General features: G+C 34.4%; 1 protein-coding gene across 3 annotated transcripts in view; it reads left to right on the forward strand.

The window, feature by feature from the left end:
• The window catches only part of Lim1 (LIM homeobox 1), a 137,687-nt gene that overhangs the window by 17,919 nt on the left and 98,529 nt on the right, over window positions 1-21,239 (forward strand). For all 3 annotated transcript variants that reach the window (XM_089644946.1, XM_089644947.1, XM_089644949.1), the window contains exons 2-3: window positions 6,375-6,573; window positions 7,044-7,258. In XM_089644946.1, the coding sequence (XP_089501072.1) occupies window positions 6,407-6,573; window positions 7,044-7,258 (382 nt within the window). In that variant the 5' untranslated portion in view covers window positions 6,375-6,406. The remainder of the gene's footprint in view (window positions 1-6,374; window positions 6,574-7,043; window positions 7,259-21,239) is intronic.

The raw sequence follows: 21,239 nt of genomic DNA on the forward strand, positions 1-21,239 counted from the left end.
TTAGCGGTTAATGAGTATCATTCTGTTTTAAGCGGCTTTTGTTTCAGTAAACATTTTTTTGTGTCTTATAAAATTGCATAAAACAAAGTTGACAAAGTTTGCGTCTTTTGCATAGGTAGAAGGAACTAACGACAAGGTCACTGCAGTAATTTTGAGCATAGTTTCGAAAACAATAATGAAATATTTAATGTAGACCTCTGGCGGAAGATAAATGAGTAATTAAATGCTTTGTAACGTTATGATCGCGAGTAAATGACGTAACAACTTCTGTTGCGTTGTCTTGTGAAATGTACTCAAGGCAATTCTGGACTGAAATCGATGTAATAAACATAGGTACAAATAGCTACGTAATCCATAGGTAACAATTATTTTAATAAGCAATAATTATTATCCTGAAACACTCATCCACATTGAAAAATCTCCTGATAAAAGATACATGACGCCAGGAGATTTTTGCATAAAAAATCTTGTCTTAAACATTAGTTTACCAAAAAATAATAATTAATCCATAGGTACCTACGTTTCCAGGTCTTAACTCTATGAACTTAATTTGAGAATAAATAATAATAATGTAATTATTGCTTTTTTACCTATTGGCTTAAACCTGTGAAAAATTACGAAAAAAACCCTACACACAAATTTATCAGATTAAAAAACTATATGTATGAAGGAAGATACACATTAAAGTAGACAGAGAGGACGGACGGCCAAACTCGGTCTTGGCACACACTCCTTGCCTAATTCACATTTATACGTCTCTCTAATAAATAAGCGAATGTAAAGTTGAATCAATGCACACACAAACATGAGCGAATGTAAAGTTGAGTCAATGCACACACAAACATAAGGGAATGTAAAGTTGAATCAATGCACACACAAACATGAGCGAATGTAAAGTTGAGTCAATGCACACACAAACATAAGGGAATGTAAAGTTGAGTCAATGAATACACAAACATAAGCGAATATAAAGTCGAGTCAATGAACACACAAACATAAGCGAATATAAAGTTGAGTCAATGCACACACAAACATTTTTTTTGTAAGATAATAAAAGTGGTGAAATATCCTTAGTATTAAAAAAACCTGCTTAAAAAAATAAATACTAATTTTAAAACTTTATTCTACTTTACGACAGTTCAGTTCCATTCCAAGCATCAGGGCGTGTACTAGCACTCCACTATGGACTGCTAGTTCGTGGAGTTTTCTCATTTGTCTTTTAATATCCCTGTCAGCTCATCCATCTCTCGTAATGTTATAAATATTTTTTTAAAGAGGGAATTAAATACAAAGTTCTTAGATTCGAACTAATCCTCCAGGTAGGTTAGGTACAGGACACACTTACCAATAAATTCACAGAAGGCAGCTGGTACCTAACTACCAACCTGTCCAGACTTATACATTCTCTTCTGACCACAAATTCTCTTCAAAAAGGCATCAAACAAGACACAAGGCAATTTATCTATCCCCTCTACCCAAGGGTCGATTAGCCAGTTTCTTTGGGTTCTTTCTCGGTAGTTTATTATGACAAATGTAAATAGGTGTGAAGAACAAACGACTGAGGGTTAACATACTTATGGTTTTGTTTCTTTTATAACAATTGACAAAGGAAATAAAATCAGAAAGAATGGAAAAGGTGTATGCATACATTTGAGTGCTTGGTGTTCACCAGAGAAGTCAACTAGGATAATGCTGTGACTTCTGTAATGTAGTTATAATAATCTTTTTAAAAGTGTTGTTCTTGTCGGACCATGGTGGCATTCTTTTGTATAGGTAAGTAAATATGCCACGAGAAATGAAGAGTGCCTCAGTAGGTGTCTAGTGGAGATGCTGGTGCTTCTGTACCTATATTCAAAGCTTTTCTCCGAGTAATTAGACAGATCATGCGGAGAGCAGATTTAATGAATTGTAATAAGGAAGTTGAGTGAAAAATATTTTGACTTATAAAAAATATGTTCATGTAGATCAAAAAATATCGATTCTAAATATATAAATATATTTCTATATTATTATTCTTACAATTAGTTAAACGTTCTTGAAAAAGCATTCAATAGCAATATACTGTATACGCTCCACGATTGGTCGAAAGAATTCTGTCGTCACATGTGTCGTGACTTGTACGTACAACGGAACACCTATGGTGCATCTCTTTCTATTACATGAGAGATGGTCGATTTAGATGAGAGAGGTGTATAGGCCAAAGGTTTATTTGGGTTTGTCAAATATATGTACGTATTTGTTATTATTATTATATGAAATGGATTTCTAAAGATACATATTCGTATAGTGCTTTATAATAATATGTTGTTTATTGCATAACTTAGATGTTTTTATTATTATACATGTCACAAAGCATGTGATACACTTCAGGCCGCCGGCCGCTCAGAAAAGTCTCACAGTGAACTGGGCTGTAAACCGTTATTTTACTTTTGGTCTTTACTTTTCTGCGCGGTGGTCCTGAATTCGCGCGGGGAACGTCAACAAGTAGCGACGGCGATACCGTACAAGTACCGTATCGGGCGTGAAAAGCAAATATTCTAACTTAAAATATTAATTTAACTATGAAATCTTAATCAATTTTCTTTTTTTTTTTAATAACATCAATTATAATAGACGGTTAACATTGGTAAAAAAATTACTGGAATTCCTTGTTGAAGAATTAAATTTTTTTCCATACATAATGCTTAAGCGACGTGGTTTTCACAGTTCTAATGACGTCACACTACACCCCGCCTGTTACCGCTCGGATTCCGCTCGTTTTGGCGGGCTTAATAAAATTTAAACTTTGAGAATTAATTTAACTATGAAAACAAACTTTAAAAAAAAAAAAAAAATACCAGTATTTAAGTTTGAATGCGAACATTGATAAAAAAAAATAAAAAAAATGGACTCAACTTCCTTATTATAAGACAAACTTACCTAATTCATTTTTAAAGTTAATCATATTTTCAGTCTCAGTAATTTAATTCGGTATTTTGTTGTAAAGTTGGATGGCTTGGTTCATCACCATATCTGGGTGCTTGATTTCTTCCCTGTGGGCAATCTAATTTGCTTTGCATTTCTCGTCCCGTGTCCGTGTATCTCGTTATTGTAATATATTTTTCATTTAATTTTCTTAGACACCATCCGTATGTTAACCTTATGTATAAAAATAAATACATTTAAATATATTTGTTTGCTTCGCTGTCACAAAATTTAGCTCCTTTAACATACATATATAACATATATATTACACAATGTAATACTAGAAGTCAGGATTTATTTCAGTGCAGAAATTCTGGGACTAACTACCATATGTATTTCTCTTTGCCCAGAAAACTAATGGAGGGAAACAATTATACCAAGTCAGTGGACATCTTCAATTTATCTTTAAACAAATATAAAATGTTGTTAATGAAGCAATTCAGTTATTTACAATAAAGTGTCTGTCCTTTTTAAAGTGTCTGCTCAGAAAATTCTCATTTCTGAGCTCAAACTGCCTCCTGTTTTATATTATGTTTTAGTTTTAATATTCGTGTTTTGTCCTGTCCTGCTGTTATTGTTATTCTTAGTTTTGTCATCACTTTGTATAAACAGTGCATTAAATGTTATAATATTAGATCTGTATTGGGTAAGGCACACTGTAGGAATAATTTTAAGAACCACTAATATTGAATTATGATTTTTTTTTAAAGTTTGTTATACGAGTAGTTAAGCGCACTTGAAGTGAAATGACACTAAACTTCGCTATATAAATGTCATGTTATCATTATTATTATTAAATAATGTATATTTCTTAATCTTCATATGTAAAAGCACCGAAAAAGGGCGTTAATTAATAATAAATATATTTTTTCCGTTCACAGATATTGCGGTTAAGTATTATTCTAATTGCTTTATTTTGCAGTATTTGCATTGTCTTAAATTTTCTCTTCATTGCAAAAAGAAGAACAATACTTAGAGCAGTAATTGAAATGTGGCGGTATGATTGAGTTATATATTACTAGTGACCCCTCAATGCTTCGCTATTGCTAATGTCTTTCTCGGGCGTCTTCGACTTCCACCATACACTACTGTATACCGCAATGTTACAGTTAACCATAACTACATTACATCGACTTTAATTCAACTCCGTATCTCATTCCAGTGAATTCTTCTACCAATCAAACCACTCTTCAAACACTTCTGGCACCATTGAAAACAAACTTTGAAATTTTCAGCGATATCGGTTGACTACTTTTCGAGTTTTTTGAGCACAAACATACGCAGACTGAATTTTTATTAACATATATATTTACCAGTTGACGTGTACCCAGCAAAGATATTAGAAGAACGAGATATGCTATGTTGGCCGCCGGACCGTAGCCGGAGTACTACCTAATTAGGGTACTTTGAACGGTATTGGGACGTGTACGCACAGAAATCTGTTCTATGTATTAGTGCGGATACCTTAGCGCAAGCGAAGGTGTGCAGTAGTATTGGTGAACAAAACCGGCGACACTCGGCAAAACAATTCCACTCAGTACGAACTGCGCATATAGCACATCTCGTTCTTCTAATATCTTTGGTACCCAGCGTTGCTGGGAGTTTTCTTTAAGAAATAGACATATACCCCGTTACATATACAGATATTTCTGTAGGTCTTTTTAAAATTTACAATTCCGTAGTACATTATTTTTATATAGGTATATCATAAGGTTTAACCAACGCCAGCAATGTATGCGTCCAAAAATATTTATTTTACGACTAGATCACAAAACATCAATTTATCTCTACTTTCTATAAATATAATATGCATGTATTATATATGTAAACCTTTCGGAAGAATTTTTCTAAATGATAGTGAAAACACTATCAAAATCAATTGCGTGGTTTAAAAGAACTAAGCAGACAGACAGACACGGATAGCGTATTTTTTAATACTAATTATAGATCTGACATGTTTCTGAAATAGAGCTCATATTCCTGTCAATACTCGTATTTTTCAAATCCATGTGTAATAATATGATATCCTATACGAAAGATTTGGCATCCCTTCATTTTAGGGACTGACTATTTTTAAGATCTGTGAGATCTGGTGTCAGGTTTTACGTGGTTGAGTGCGACTAATTTTACTCATTGACGTAAATTTACTTCGCTATTATCTTCAGTTGGCGAAAACTTCAAAATTCTTTTCATATGCTTTAAACGATAACCAAAATGATTCGATCTAACCTAATAAGAGTTATTACTGCCCAGGAGCAGTAGACTACTTGACTGTGAAAGCAGAAATATAAACCAAACCATTTAAGATGACAGTAAAATTCGAAATACAAATAAATTACGTTTGTTTGTTATATGGAATGAATTATTAATTAATTTAGTAGAGAGCCCGATGAAGTACTATGTTTTATCATTTGTTGTGAAACGTCGTGACCTTTTGCTTCAACAGTTCACTGTCACAGCATCAAATTGGTTTGATAGCCACACACGAATGAGTGTGTTTGATTAGTTAATTTTATTTAGGTTAACATTATAAAATTATTATTTAACACTATTTACTATAAATTCCTAACGTTGGTTCAAAATAATTGAGTCCAATTTTGAGCATTTTTAAAAATTAGTAAAGTAATAAATAAACACAATTCTTATTCAATTTTTTATTGGCACTGCTTTTCTTTAATCACTTTTAAAGGTTATGTATACCCCCATCAATGTAATGTATCATTAAAGAAGAATATAATAGATACTAATGAATTTTAACGAAATATGAAACAGAACAAGACACAGAAAACAAAAAGATTACGGTTTCAACTGGGAATCGAATCCAGGTTCTCTATCATTCGACCACTTTTACCTACGTCATTTTGGTCGATTTTATATTTCAAATTCAGAATTAACAATATTACCTTGCAACTAATTTTTCCCATATTTTTGCAGCCATCTTTGTCGAGTGGTTAAAGACATTGTCCCGGTAAGACAGAGAGCCTTGGTTCGATTCCCAGTCGAGACTGTTATATTTTTACTTTTTTGTTCAGTTCTTTCTTTTTCTGTTTCATGTTTCGTTTAAATTTACTAGTATTATCTTCAGTTTCAATGACATATTCTGTTATTGTTGTCAAGCAAAAAGTTGAACTCCATTTTAATTTTAAGTTTAGCTTTTATTTATTTAATTCTTAAAAAAACTGTTTATTTATAAACAAGTTACGCTGTGTAATTATTTATGGACAGGCGAACCAGGCTCTCCTCTCACGGTCGGTGTTCCATGAGGTTCCCCAAGTCCAAGTTCTCAGTTTGACGAGAGGCGTGTTCAAGATACGTTGTAGGCAGACAGATGACAGATCATTTAAGAACATGCCCCAGGTGGCCATAGTTGTCCTCGATTTGCCATTAAACTGTTTATGTAACGTGTCCAGGGCGAGGCGAGGCGGCGGCGGGCGGCACGGTGATGGCGTGCGCGGGCTGCGACAAGCCCATCCTGGACAAGTTCCTGCTGAAGGTGCTGGAGCGCGCGTGGCACGCGGCCTGCGTGCGCTGCGTGGACTGCCGCGAGCCCCTCACCGACAAGTGCTTCTCCAGGGAAGCCAAGCTCTTCTGCAGGAACGACTTCTTCAGGTAACTGTCCTATACATATATATAAACACGCGTAGAAACGTGTGATTCCAACAAATGTGTCATTCTAATTCCATCTCAAGATTCTACATCTGAAGGAACGTTAGCACCAGCTTCAAAATTACAATGTCTTCTGTTTTAGATATCCTCACTATCCTCCTTACTTTGATATCATATTAGAAGAGGCCGTTATTCCCTGCCCGTTACCAGACTTCTCTAGCGTCTCAATCTTACTCTATTCCAGTATCTGTAGATATCAAAGTTAGCAGCAGGTTTTTACATTCTGTAAGATCTCATTCTTTTTATTATCTTAAATAGTTGAGACTCTTCAATCTCCTATCTTTACCAGCTTCTAGAGATACCTGTACCACTTCTATTTCGCGTCCAGTATGTACGCATCTGTACTAACCTTAGCAGATTTTCACCTTCAATTACTCTTATTGTCATCTCCCTCAAATGACCTGTTATTCCAGACGATACGGCACCAAATGCGGGGGTTGCGGGGACGGCATCTCACCATCAGAGCTGGTCCGCAAGGCTCGAGAGATAGTGTTCCACCTCAACTGCTTCACCTGCCTTGTCTGCAGAAAGCAGCTCAGCACAGGAGAAGAACTGTACGTGTTAGCTGACAACAAGTTCATCTGTAAAAAGGACTTCCTCGAGGGCAAGGCGCCGACGCTTCATCACGGTAAGCGTTTAACCTTTTTACTTCCATTTCTGATGATAATATAAAGTCAAGCTTTTAGATTTTCAGGACGTTTTCAAAGTAACGTAACAAAATATTTATTTATGTTTTAAATATATTATTTGAGCAGTTGTTCTTTGCGAATCTCCTCAATTATGTTATAAACAACAATAAATGAAATTTTTACTTAATAAAACGCCGTCTTCGTAATACTGATAGGTATTGTCGCGTTCCGTCATCATATTTATTAGGAAAAGAATACGTGTTCTCGATATATTCTGAATAACTTATATTTGAAATTGACTTGCTTTTTTCATTTTACTTCACTTTTTTTACAGCATCATTTTTCTCCGTGTAATTTTGTGTAGTTACTTTGGTGTTCATTTATAGCAATCATTATAGCAAAACGCCAACTAGTTTCATCATCTCGCCTTCTTCAAGGAGGCTGTAATGAATAAAAAATGAGAATAGGTAGGTACGTATATCAAAAATGCAATTAGGGCAGATACAAAAGAGACGTGTGTAAAAGGCCAAGGAGGAGATATATACACAATATTTGAAATGTTATAGTTTCCACTGGCTCCGGCCGTTGTGTCTCTGGAAGAACTCATTTAGTTTGGGCGCCCAACTACTTATCTTTGCCACGGACGGTTTCGTAGTATTTAGTAACAGGATCAAGGTTTTTCAGCTTTTAGTCAAATCACTTTTGACACCAGTTGTGTGCAGGGCCGGCCCTAAATCAAAAGGCGCCTGACAAAAGTACAATTTTGGCGCCCCCTTGTCAAAACCAGTAGACGCATAGGTAGGAGTGTGATCAATAATATTTAGGTGATTTATATTATCAGCGCCCTGGAATTTCGGAGCCTGGAGCGGACTGCTCCAATTGCGCCCGCATAGGGCCAGCCCTGGTTGTACGCAAAATATCAAACGTAATCTGCTTCGAGTTAGTTTCAAAGTTAATCCAGAAATGAGCAATAGAGCATGATATAATAATGATTTGTGGTTCTGCGTTGTTCGGCGTAGGAGTTTTCCGTTGGCTGATAAACGGTTCCGATCTGTTACATTTAAAACGGTAATCTATCATAAATCTGACGTATGTAAATTCAAGAATGAAAAACGATTCGTTTGACTTCGACTTGAATGTATACAGCATGTTTACAATGACCCAAAAAACCTCGGTTTGAACACCTCAAGACCAACTACTAAACAATGATGAATTGTTACGAATTTCATAAATTGAAAAATAGCTTTCACTTTATCCTCACAGATGTCATTGTATTTCATGACGACACTTTATTGTTGCCACTAATGGTTACCTAAAATACCATCATAATCTCTACTCAGAGTGGTCACCTACTCCTAGTGCCTGGCGATGGACAACGTTGCGTTGCTTGAAATGTATGCTTAAAACCAAGTGTCCAGATCTGAATAGTTACACGGAGAAAACTAACTGATAAAATATTGTTAATTTATTTATAATCTTTTCAAATTATTCGTAATCCGTTTAAAAACGGGATTTCAGGCCGTTGACGAACACAAGTGAAAAATCACTTCAAGGGCGCTGCACAAATATACAATATATTTCTACAAAGATCTTATTACCAACTATAGATTAGAAAAACTATTATCAACTTATGACTAACAGATTGAATCCAGCGGTTTGTCAATCACTAATATAAAAAAATATAAATACAATGCATCTGACCAATGAACGTGATGCTGAATTAGAATGTACATATATTATTTATATTCTGTACAGGCAGGTAATATACAGGACCATACTTATAGGTATGGGAGGTCACTTGAGATTTACACTGTTTATTAGAGAAAATTAGATACAGTTCGCACGCAGAGAACATAATTGGAACACACATAGCAAAGAAATAAGTGTAAATTAAAACGACACCACACGAAGTCGATCTATTTTATGTTTGATAAGTAAATAGTTTTATATCTGTCGCCAGCGAGATGAAGACATAAAATAAAAAGGGATACAGAGTAGGAGGTAGGTACGGCTTACCAAGAATGTAATTTATATTGCTCTTACATCTAGTATAAGAAACAACATGGTTTGTACCTTTCGGGCTGATAAAGTTATGAACCAACTTAGTTGCACTATTTGAATGGGTCAATTAATTAATCAATTAATATTTATATGGCATTAATGTTTTCGCGGACCAATTTATTATATAGGTAGTAAGGACATGATTTAGTACCGTAGGACATTTATAGTCCAGTTTCATGCGATTTGTTGTTCCATAAACAACCTGCTGATTTTAATAAAAAGCAGTCCATAGACAATACTGTCACTGTCTATTAATCATTTTATTATCGTTTGCATAAAATGCATTTGAAAGGGATTTATGCTTGAGATAAAATGATGCAAGGGTTGGTTATACCTATATTTAGTTCCTTAATATTTTAGCAATTTTCAAAAATACTAATTTCATGTGTCTGTTATTGTAATTCAATGACAGTAACTCTATTTCAAAGACCTCTGATAAAGTACCTACCTATTGTATAATATCTTAACAGAAAATTATTTTATTTGTCAATTTCAAAACTGATGCATGATGTGTCAAGAATTCACACTACCCCGTGATTTTTCACGGGTCTGTGCTTGTAGGTACTTACATAAAAGTGAGGTTATTCGTTTATTTTATAAGTTTTCTGAACTTCTAACTAGATTAAAAATAATATGGCATTTCTTTTTAAAATATTGTAGGATATGAGAGTAACATTTAAAATTATCAAGGTAGGTACCTACTAACTTTTCTTTTGAATGGCTTCAAATGATATCAGATTTCGACGTTAAACGGTGGGAATTGTAGATAGGTAATCTTATCGCTTAGCAATACTAATGGTTTTTGGATGGAATAACACGTTAAGTAGTTGATAAAAATAATGAATTGAATCTACGCCTATTTTTTGGCCTTCGTACAAAGGGCCGATTGTTTGAATTTTCCATTGTCTAAAAATATATCAAATCTGAAATATAATGTGTAATTCTAAACCTCTAAATCATTCCCTGATAAAACAGATTGGTTATTATTACTTCTAAAGAAAATATCCATATTTATTTAAAACGTCAAGAACTTTATTCTTTTTTGAAAGACTTACATATCTTTTGCCGAATTCTATGGCGCGAATCCTCTTCATTCATTGGTTGTTTTGATTTGAAATTTGATTCCTTTCTTCAATGAGTTCCCGCCTTTTGAGGAGGGCCGACTCACCACCTTGGAAACCTGAATAAACAAGGATAAACACCGAAGAAAAAGAGGCATAGAGTAGTGATATTGCATAAACACTAAAGCACATTATTCCGCTTCGCCGACAATGCGCAAAGGGATATTTGCTGTTCTCTGCTCACGCATTGACACCTGGCGACCATTTTGAATTAATATTTATCTCTGACAAAAGGTAGAAGTACTTAGAGGGTACCTACCCCGGGATATGCCCCCAAATTGATACAGAGCAGTTTTTTTCTGTGAGAGCAGAGACGAATCTAGAATATGGCTTTTCGTGTAGGTCTTAAAAGAACTTTATAGTAAGCTACGATCAGTTTTATTTGATTTTTAATATTTTTAGCGAAAAATTGTGTCATTCTATAAGAAGTGGATTTGTAGAAACATACAAAAATGCCCCAAATATATTTCGTATTCATGCACTATCCCATCCCTGGTCACCACATAATTATTTTTACATGTTTTAAATATATATTAGATAGTACCTAATGTACAAGAAATTTAATAAAAAATCAATATAATACATCTATTTTAAAATTACTTTTAAAACTATTTTTTTGTTTTGTTTGACTGATGATTGAACCTTCCTCCACCTGGAGTCAACTGTGCTAACAACTGAGCCAAAACCCGATTAGGTAGAACCGTCATCTATTTCGTACATTAATGCTGTGATGTCATCCAATTTCTGAGAAATACGTAGGTATATGTCTACGTGTGTGTATTTAAGTACCTACCACCAAATAAGTATATGTCCGCGTGTGTGTATTTGAGTACCTACCACCAAATTTTTAATGCGTTTAGTACCGTTAATTTCCGCTTTCAAGATGCTCCTTAATTCATTACCGAAAAAAAAAGTGAAATTCATATAGGTCTATTTCAAAAGAAGTCATATTACGCGGATATCCACGATGACCTAAGTAGCACTCCGATTCAAAAGTCGCCCTGTATTACGGGAGCCATTGCCTTGTCTAACTTTACGGACTAAGAGGAAACTCGCACAAGCAGCCCCGTTTGCTATAGTCTAACTAGGTAGATACCAACTCCGGTCCTGAGAGCGCGCCCTTTCCCCTCCGAACTTTGCTGTTTGCTCTGTAAACATATCGCCATAACAGCCTACAACAATCGACCGGGGATATTTTTCTTCAAGTGCGTGCTCCGCTATCATAATATTAACAACGGATCCGTTTTATGGTGATTGTTTATATTGGGAAAGGAAGAATGGAGAGCCTGGGGCCTTTGGCCGATAGCTGTTTCTGTTATACTGTTAGCTATATAGGCTGTGAGGGTCCCGCTACCAGGAGCGCACGATCGTTAGGGGATCAGTCGTCACAAGTGTGCGCGGAACTTATGGGGCGGAATTGCACAAACATCATGAAAAATCTATGAATGTGGTCATATCATAATGCATCAAGAGCATTGCACGTGTATGTACATATTTGCTGCAGGTACTTACGCAAGTATTTTCAACCATTATTGTCTAGTAACATGTTTCGCATAGGTATGATTTACGCTTTAAAACCACACGGGCCACGTAGCTATACATTTGTCACCAAATGACAGGTCCTCTTAAAACTTGCTCTATCTCTTTTTCTATTTTGGTCAGACATTATATTATAATATAAACATATTTACAAAGACAGAAATTTTCTTTTATAATTACTTTTAAATAGAGAACACGAAAAAAGAGAATCGCAATATTTTTTTTTTTTTTTTTTTTTTTTTTATTTATGCTTTAATATATTTGTTAAACAATGGTATAGTATATTGTCCTCCACGCTAGGAGTTCACCTGTGTTGTGGAGGACTTTTTCAATTGTAAAGTTAAATAATTCTAAAACAATACAGTGGAGTTGGTTACACAGAGAAACATTAAAAATTAAAATATAAAATCGATTTTTCCATAGTTATAACAGTAGTTTTTCCATAGTTATTCCAAAAAAGTGAAATATAAAAAATTAAATATTAACAGGATTGTAGCCAGTTCCATATGTGTTTTTTGTATTCTGTAAGATTAGATGTTTTATATTGTGTTGGAAGTGAATTGAATAGTTTTATAGCCTGGAATCTGTAGTGTTTTTGTCCAAAGGATGTGTTGGTTTTTGGTATTAGTAGTTGGTGTGCATGTCTTGTTCTGGTATTGCGAGAAGTTTGTGAAGTTTTAAATGTGTTTAGGTTCTTGTAAAGGAAAGTAAGTATTTGTTTTGAATATAGTTTTTGAATCTTCAACACTGGGAATTGTTTAAATATGGTTGAAGTGGGTGTTAGTATTGGTACTTTAAGTATTACTTTTATTAAGGTTTTCTGAGCTTTAAATAGTGAGTCTATGTATTTTTTACTGGCATAGCCCCAGGCAATAATGCCGTATTCCATTATAGATTGTGCTATTGCGAGGTATATATTCTTAATATCAAATATGTTCAGTATATTTCTCACGTTTTTGAAAAAGTAAATCAACTTATTTATCTTTCCTTTAACCGATTCAATATGTCTGTCCCATTTTAAATATCGGTCGAAGTATATACCAAGATATTTTATATTTTCGGTTTGTGTGATTGGAGGACAATTGCATGGGATGCTCGCTGAGTGACAGGAATGTATTTTAAGGTAGATGTTTTTGGCGGGTTGGCCTCTCGAGTTTATGCTAAAGGTTATGAATTTAGTCTTATCTATATTTAAAGTTAATAAGTTAGAGTCAAGCCATTTTTTTGTAATATTTAGGCCAACTTCAGCTTTTGTGATTAGTGTGTTCCAGTCAGTGGCCTTAAAAAGTAACACAGTGTCATCAGCAAAGCTTATAATTTCCCCGTCTATTTCGAGGTGACAAAGATCGTTAATATAAATAAGAAATAGGATTGGGCCAAGTACGCTGCCTTGTGGTACTCCGTAGGATACTTGTTCCTTGTCACTACATGTGTTTTCTATTGAGGTATATTGGGTGCGATTTTCCATGTAGCTTTCAATTAATTTGAGTTCTGTTCCCGTGATTCCGAAATATTTAAGTTTATTGAACAGGTTTTGGTGGTGAATTGTGTCAAACGCTTTTGCCAGGTCTAGGAATATTCCAAGGCATTTTTTACCCTGATCTATATTTGTTTTGAGGAAGTCTGTTACTGAGGCTATGGCATGTGAGGTACTCATATTTTCCCTGAATCCAAATTGATTTGGTGATAGTATATTGTTTTTGTTAAGAAAAATTAAAAGGTGGTTTTTGATATGTTTCTCGAGAATTTTTGAGAGCGTGTTTAGAATTGTAATTGGTCTGTAATTATTAATTTCTTCCTTGTTTCCTTTTTTGTGGATTGGAATTACTTTGCCCGTTTTCAAAATAGTTGGGAACACTCCTTCTTTAATGGACCGATTTATAAGTATAGTAAGTGGGATAAGAAGTGCTGACTTTATTATTTTTAGTGTCATCGGTGATATTTTGTCGCTACCCTGAGAGTTTGTGTTTTTTAGTTCGTTTATAAGTTTTAGTGTTTGTATTTGGGTAATGTATGGAATTTTAAAGGAAGAAACACTAGTGTGTGTATAGTGGTTTGAGAATTCTGGGATATCGTCATTTGTAGTGATTCTGTTTGCTAATACCTTGCCGACGTTAGCGAAATAGTTATTCACAAAATTACATACTTTTAGTGGTTGTTCTGATGTCTTAATAATCTCGTTATCTATTTTAATCTCGGTTATGGAATCGCTTTTCTTTGAAGATGTGTGGGATATTTCTTTTAGGATTTGCCAAATTTTTTTGGGGTCCTTGTTGCATTTATCTAATTTATTTTTATAATATATTTCTTTCGATATACGTGCAAGTCGTGTGCATAAGTTTCGATATCGTTTATAGAAATTTATGAGATAGATGTCATATGGGTTAGATTTGCATTGTTTGTGGAGTTTGTCTCTTTTACTGAAACTTGTTATGAGTCCTTTTGATATCCACGGTTTTAGAAGTTTATGTTTAGTTGGAGAACTTTTTTCGGACGTGATGGTATTTTTTTTAAATTCGTCTTGAATAGATTCTATAAAAAGTGACCATGCTTCATTAATTTTATTATTTTCTACGAGTTCTTCCCATTTTTTATTAAGTAGTATGTCATTTAATTTTAAAATATCAGTTGTATTGTGGGTTTTTGTGGTTTTGGAGTGTATTTCTTGTGAATTGTTTGTAGTGTTTATTTCCAGGATAAGTGTATAGTGGTCTGTAATTGTCGAGTGATGGATTGTGGATTTGTATGATCTTTTTGTTTTTAACATAATGTGGTCAATACAAGTTTGCGTGGGTAATAGGTTATTTTGTTTAAAGTTGACTCTTGTGGGTTCATTTATGGTGCTAAAGAGTCCATGGAATAACAAAAGGTTTAAGTAATCGTCACTTTGTGGATGTTTTTTATTTTCTAAAATGTTTATATTCATATCTCCTATTAAGCAGATATTTTTTTGTTTTTTCATTTTGATAAGTTGACTGTCCAGGGACCTCAGAAAGGGAAATATGTTTTTTATAGAAGGTGATCGATACATAGCTAAAATACATATGTCATTATTTATGATTATTTCAAAGCCGTTTGCGTCTGTGATATCTACCTCCGTTAAAGTTGAATGTAGATGTTTTTTGCAGTAAATTACAATACCGTCATTTTGATTTTTAATATTTTTGGAGTGAGTGACCGTATAATTAGGTAATTGTATTGGTGTGAAGATTTTATCTAGCCAACATTCTGTGAGAATTATCACGTCAAATTCTGTCTCCAATTGTTGAAGTACGACAGTGAAATTGTCAAAATTTTTTGAGATACTGCGTATGTTTTGGTGTAATATTTTTAATTGTTTAGCCATGGTAAGATTAAAATTATCGGATGGATGTGTACGATTTTGGGATAGTAAATTCAGATCATCTTTATTATATCATCGGAGTGTTTAATATAAATTATTTTATCTTTCTCGGCTTTCCGCGCCATAACCTTTCCATCTTTGGTCCATACAAATGCATAACCCTTTGTGATGGCTTGTTGTTTTGTTTTCCATAGTAGTTCCTTTAGATATGGTGACAGGATTTCACTGATGTAGATTTTTGAGTGTAGCCCTGGGGATGTTTTGTATTTGACTTCTCTTTTCTTAGAGAGCAAAAGCTCACGTAATTTAGGATTATTGAATCTAATTTTGATTTTCGGATGGTCCCTTTGTTTTGTTGACGTTGATGCTGCAGACGGTCCCCCTGGTTGAGCCTTGGCAGTAGTTGGATGTAGTCTGACGGCCTGTAGAATGTCTTCCGGAAGGATCTGAATGTCCGCTGTTTCGGCTATTGACCTTACTATTTCCAATATAGATTCATCCGCTTTAAGAGGTACTCCGGATATTTCTAACGAGTCTGCCAGCATTCTATGGTCGCTTTCGGCAGCCCGTATTTCCAGATTCTTTAGTAGAATACATTTTTCGTTTAATGTTTTTTTTAATGTTTCGATATCTGTCATCATTGTTTTTTCCGAGAGAATGGATTGGTTTATTTTTTCTATTAATTCATCATATTTATTACAAAGAAAGTCTATGGTTTTTTGTCTTTCTGCTGCTTCAAGGTTCATTTTTTTGAAAAGTTCGTTTTTTAGTTCATCTATTTTTGTGTCTATGTGCGACATTAGTCGATGTGTTAGGTCTTCGAGTAATTCGGCTGAATGAGGAGTAGGAGATGCACTGGTGTTTTTACGTGATTTCGACATTTTTAAATTTGTGCTTATGATTTGGTCGATAGATGTCACTTTAATTAAGTTAAATTTAGTTCTATTGCCTTCAGTTCCAATTATTTAAGTAGTCACTGTAATCTATTTTCAAGTAGTTTAGGTTATTTAGCTAATTTATTATTAAAGTAACAGAAAAAAAAAAACTTTTTGAAACAGTAAGTAGGATTCGAACTCACTTGGTTCAGATATCTCCCCTGTCTAGATTGCCGCTTTCGTGACTGTTCACGCCACTGCACTATTGGCCGCTTATGACGTATCGTGAAATAGGTGCAATATGAAATTTCTTGGTAGAGAAATTTTATGAAATAAGCTGATGGATTTTTTCGACAATAGTCACTGTCACTTTGTAGAGATTGTTCACTTGAAATCACTTGAAATCACTTAATGAAATCACTGAGAGTTCACAGTCCGTAGAATTTAACTGTAATTTATCTTCATGTAAACGTTTACTGATATCTTGTTTGCTTTTTTTGAATTATACGCTAAAATTCGGATAATTTTTGTGGAGCAATATTTTTGCGTGCGCTCTATGTGACGGTTGGTAAGTTTTTAATAACATTCACAATACGTTTTTCTAATTAAATGTGATTTTTATTGAAGTGGTAAATACAGTTTACAATAAGAACTATCGGCAATTATCGGCGATAAAAATTTTTATAAATACAAAATCAGAAAGAGTCTTTCATTTGCTTTCAAAAACAGTATTTCATTTTGTGATACGTTCAAAAATGGCGAATCTATTTGAAATTAAGTGTCTTTTTGATGACATGGTATTATTTTGTTTAGGTCCGAGAGGTTAACGTTTCTGTTAGCATGTAGCTATTTGGTTTTTGTGAAATCCTTTAACGCATCTATAATTGCCAAGGAATCTACGGTACAATTACCGGCGTCTGCTATATTGCTGATTTAACACTCTATTGGTATTACATATTTCTATTGTTTTATTTTACATCAGATTTTGGTAAGGTCATACAGAATAAGTGAAGAATATGGAAGGGTGAAAAACAGTAAATTTCACCCCTTTCTTGTGCCTTATTGATGGAAAGTTAGACACTGCCATAACCAATTTTTCTGTTGAGGCCATGATATTTATACATGAAATAATAAATAACCTATTAGGTACACAAAAAAAAACAAGGACATTCACGGGCATAACACAATGGCATTCAATTAAATAAGGCTACCAAAAAAGGACAAAGACAATAAACAAAATAGTTTATTGTAGGCAGTGGCGGCCGGTGGTCAAAATATGTGGGGGTTCACCGGATTACAACATTAAGTCATAAAATAAATTAAATAAAGGTACATACCTATTTATAAAGAAGTTCTATTCTCTGTTCATTTTGTTTAGCAAAGACCTCTATCAATGCTTAACACTGATAGTGCGTTCAGTCTGTCCTGGCTCAACGTGTTAAAAGATTTTATTCTTTTTAACGTTGAGAAACATCTTTAGCTTTCAACTGAGGTCATTCCAAAGGTCACGAATGGTGCACAAAAGTTTTAGTAATTTCACAGTCTCGGGAAAGTCTTCTAATAAACAAGTACTATAAAAAAGTTGTAAAATTGATAAAGCGCCGTTAGCTTTTGAAAAATCGTCGCGGGCGTAAATTGCACAGAGTTTACCTTTTAGGTACTGAACTTTATTTAGGAAGTCATACGTTTTAAGCGTCACATTGAAATCATGTTCTGGGAAATTTGACCTGTATCGATTTTTATTAAATAGCTCATTATGGTGTTTACCTTAGGCACGGTAGCCTGAATCCAATTGCATTCTGATGTCAACTTTTCCTAAAACCTTTAAGCTCAAAACCTTTTGTAAATGTAAATGATAAGAATTATGTTTTTTGATTTTTTCAGAAAGGTGAGTTACATCAGTAACACCGCTGACTGTCCAAACTGAATCAACATCGTAAATTAAACACGTAAAACAAAATAAACTATTCAATTGATCACATGCACAGAGCTACAAGCTTTGTTATACATTGTTTTGTTAAATGATCGAGTAAACTTCTTCGATCCAGATTTGCACTCTTATTTTATTATCAGTTCAGGTTTTAGGTGGACCGGCATTTTTTATTATCACTTTGTTTTCAAAACTCGACCTATTATTCTTAATGTATTCCACATTCAAACTCATTCTTAATTTATACGTTGAACAAACACAAAAGTAATCATAAATTAGTATAACATGCAATTGATATGCCTTATTAATAATTGATATACAAGATCGATATAACCTGCAATTAAACTTCAAAACTTTCTCAGAGTAAGAAAAGTTTTAAATTCAAGAGACAATGCCTGGCAACGGCGAGTACTGACTGAACTGATAATAAGTAATCTGACCATCACTCATCTCTTAATGACAAGTTTTATCCTGTATGCTTGTATCGAAGAAGCGTAACATTCGCTGAAAAATAGCAGATGGTAAATTGAAACAACGATATCGACAATAATATCAAACATACGCGTTTTAGTTTAACTTTCTACTGAATAAACCGTTCCTTCTGATGTGGTGGTAAAACTCCGAACGCCGTTCTTGATATGGTATTATTTGCAAAGAATAGTATGTAATGGTATGGACCCACGCTTTCGACTGTTCCACAGAATATGCGACAAAGCAGTTAAATTTTGGATCGCAATCGAAAACGAACTGCTACGAACATAGGCACAAGTCAAAGTCGGTCTGCAAGTTAAGCGCGCTTAATAAGTAGGTACCTTTTGAATGAAATATTATAACCGAACCGAGTTTCGTATTGTGATTAGCCATGTCGGAAGTCTTGTTGGTTGTTCGGCGCTCGGGAGCACATATTAGCTGGCCGCCACTGATTGTAGGTATATACAAAGAATGCAATGTTAAAATGCGCTGCCAGAAACCATAAAGTCTACAACAATTGATGGATTCAAAATGGATTATAGGAGCCATATTAATAAAAAAAATGCAGAACAAAAAATTAAAAATGTAACAATGTATAATATATGCAATTAATAATATATTAAATATTTGTAAACTTGTGTGTACAAATGGCTAAAATACAACTAATGAATAAATATAATAATTAACTATCCGAGTTTATTTAGTTATTCTTCAATATATTTTTGACATGGCAGTAGTTGTATCTGCTGCATTTCGTTTTTTTTTCTAAAACATGGCTTTTTAATTTGACATTTATTTATTGGCCTTGCGATTTGATTACATATCTCACTTCACTGTAAAGTCTTAATTATAACGGCGTGTTTTATTCGTAACGCCGAAATGTAACAGCAGGTACTTACTCACTACCCACATGTATATATAATTCCTCATTAAATGGTCACAGTTTTTGGATATTCCGCTTGTCATAATGACCCACTGTTTTTACTTAAACTTCTACAGTATATGTAGGTAGGTACTGGATGAAAATATCCCCCGTATCATGTGTTTTCACAAGTATTTGTCTCCACGTTTGGTTTAAAAACAATTGTAATCAGGAAGGTTTCCAGATAAGTTTGACTTACTTGGCTTAGATTGAACCTAGATGCTAAAAATGTTAATTCGCGATAAACAAGCGAAATGAAACGAACTTCGTGGATGAAGAACCTTGCAAGACCATAAAGTTTTAATGATTTCATTGTAGGTAGTAGATAGGACTCAATTATTAAACACACACGAAATGATTCGTTTGATGTATTCTTATATCAGATTTTTAGTGTTAGTAATCGTGTATCATAAGCGTAAGCATTTTCATAATTTTTTATTAGGAAGGTAGGTAGGTACCTAATTAGGAAAAACAATCAAAACCTTGTTAAATGGAAGAGGAAAGATTGTTAATACGTTCGGTGAATTAGCAAGTTGTATAGGTGAAATTTGTCCAAGTCTGCCCACCAACTGCGTGGCGGGCTCTCTAGCCGAACTCTCTCCACCCATCGCTTTGCACCGCATTGGGAGGGATGGATTCGTACGTCTGTTACTCCTGGACACACTGACTTCCGGATTCTTGTACACCTCTTTTTTTAAATTAAAAAGAAAGACAAACATTCCCTCGTTACAAATAACCTGAGAATATTTTAAAATCTCCTACTACCACCTCAGTAAGCGGAAAATGTTGCTTATGTGGTGACGGAGGACTTACGCCTGGGCAGGACCCAAACGCGATGTCAACTCAGCCACTGATCGGTCGATACCTTTTTCCTTTCCAGAACTTTCTCCCTTTCCTTTACTTAATAACACCCTCCACACAGTTTGTGTTCACTCCAAAGATGACATACGCCCAGAGGGAAATTATTTTTCTCAGGGCTTCTTGTGTGGAGATGTAGTTAAAAAAGTGACTATTTCATAATGAAAACGTTTAAATATTATCCTAACGGTTTATATCATCAATTTAATCTTTCAAAAAGTTATAGCTGGTACCTACCGCTAGATGTTGATACTGCACTTAGGTACCTACTTATATTCCTTCTGAATTTACCCTGAGGCCAAATAGAATAGTAGGTAGGTACTTACCTAATATGCGGTCTTTCGCCACAACTCTCAAAACCACAACGGCATTCTATGTGGCCCCCTAACTTTAATTCCAAACTGGAGTTTCGCAAACCGCGGCAAATTACTGCACTTGCTAGTAAATTGCTTTTTCTATGGGATGCAGGTACACCACTAGAAAAACTAGCAACGGGTACCTATCTAATGATTGTCTGAATAGACCGCAAGGAATTATGAAAACATGTGTTTTTCTCGTCTTATTTCAAGCCTCATGAATATTATTATTTGTACGTGAATTGGGTCTGTAATTGTTGTGAATATTTTAAACACGAACGCGAGCGTATTCCGCCCAAATTTGCATGTCGTTCTCGGCTATCTCAAAACTGTAACAGCAGATCTCATTGTGCTAATTTTAATTGTTAATTATTGTGTGGGTGCTTAACTACCAACAAAATGATATCTTGATCTCGCAATTCTAAATGCACCCATCCGTGTAAATAAATAATAATTGCCGGGAAAACAGAAGCACAGCGGAGATGTTTAGCAAGAAGGCTGCAG

The sequence above is a fragment of the Hesperophylax consimilis genome, chromosome 22, assembly GCF_061612785.1.
Source record: "Hesperophylax consimilis isolate HC1 chromosome 22, BYU_Hcon_1.0, whole genome shotgun sequence".
Lineage (NCBI taxonomy): Eukaryota > Metazoa > Arthropoda > Insecta > Trichoptera > Limnephilidae > Hesperophylax > Hesperophylax consimilis.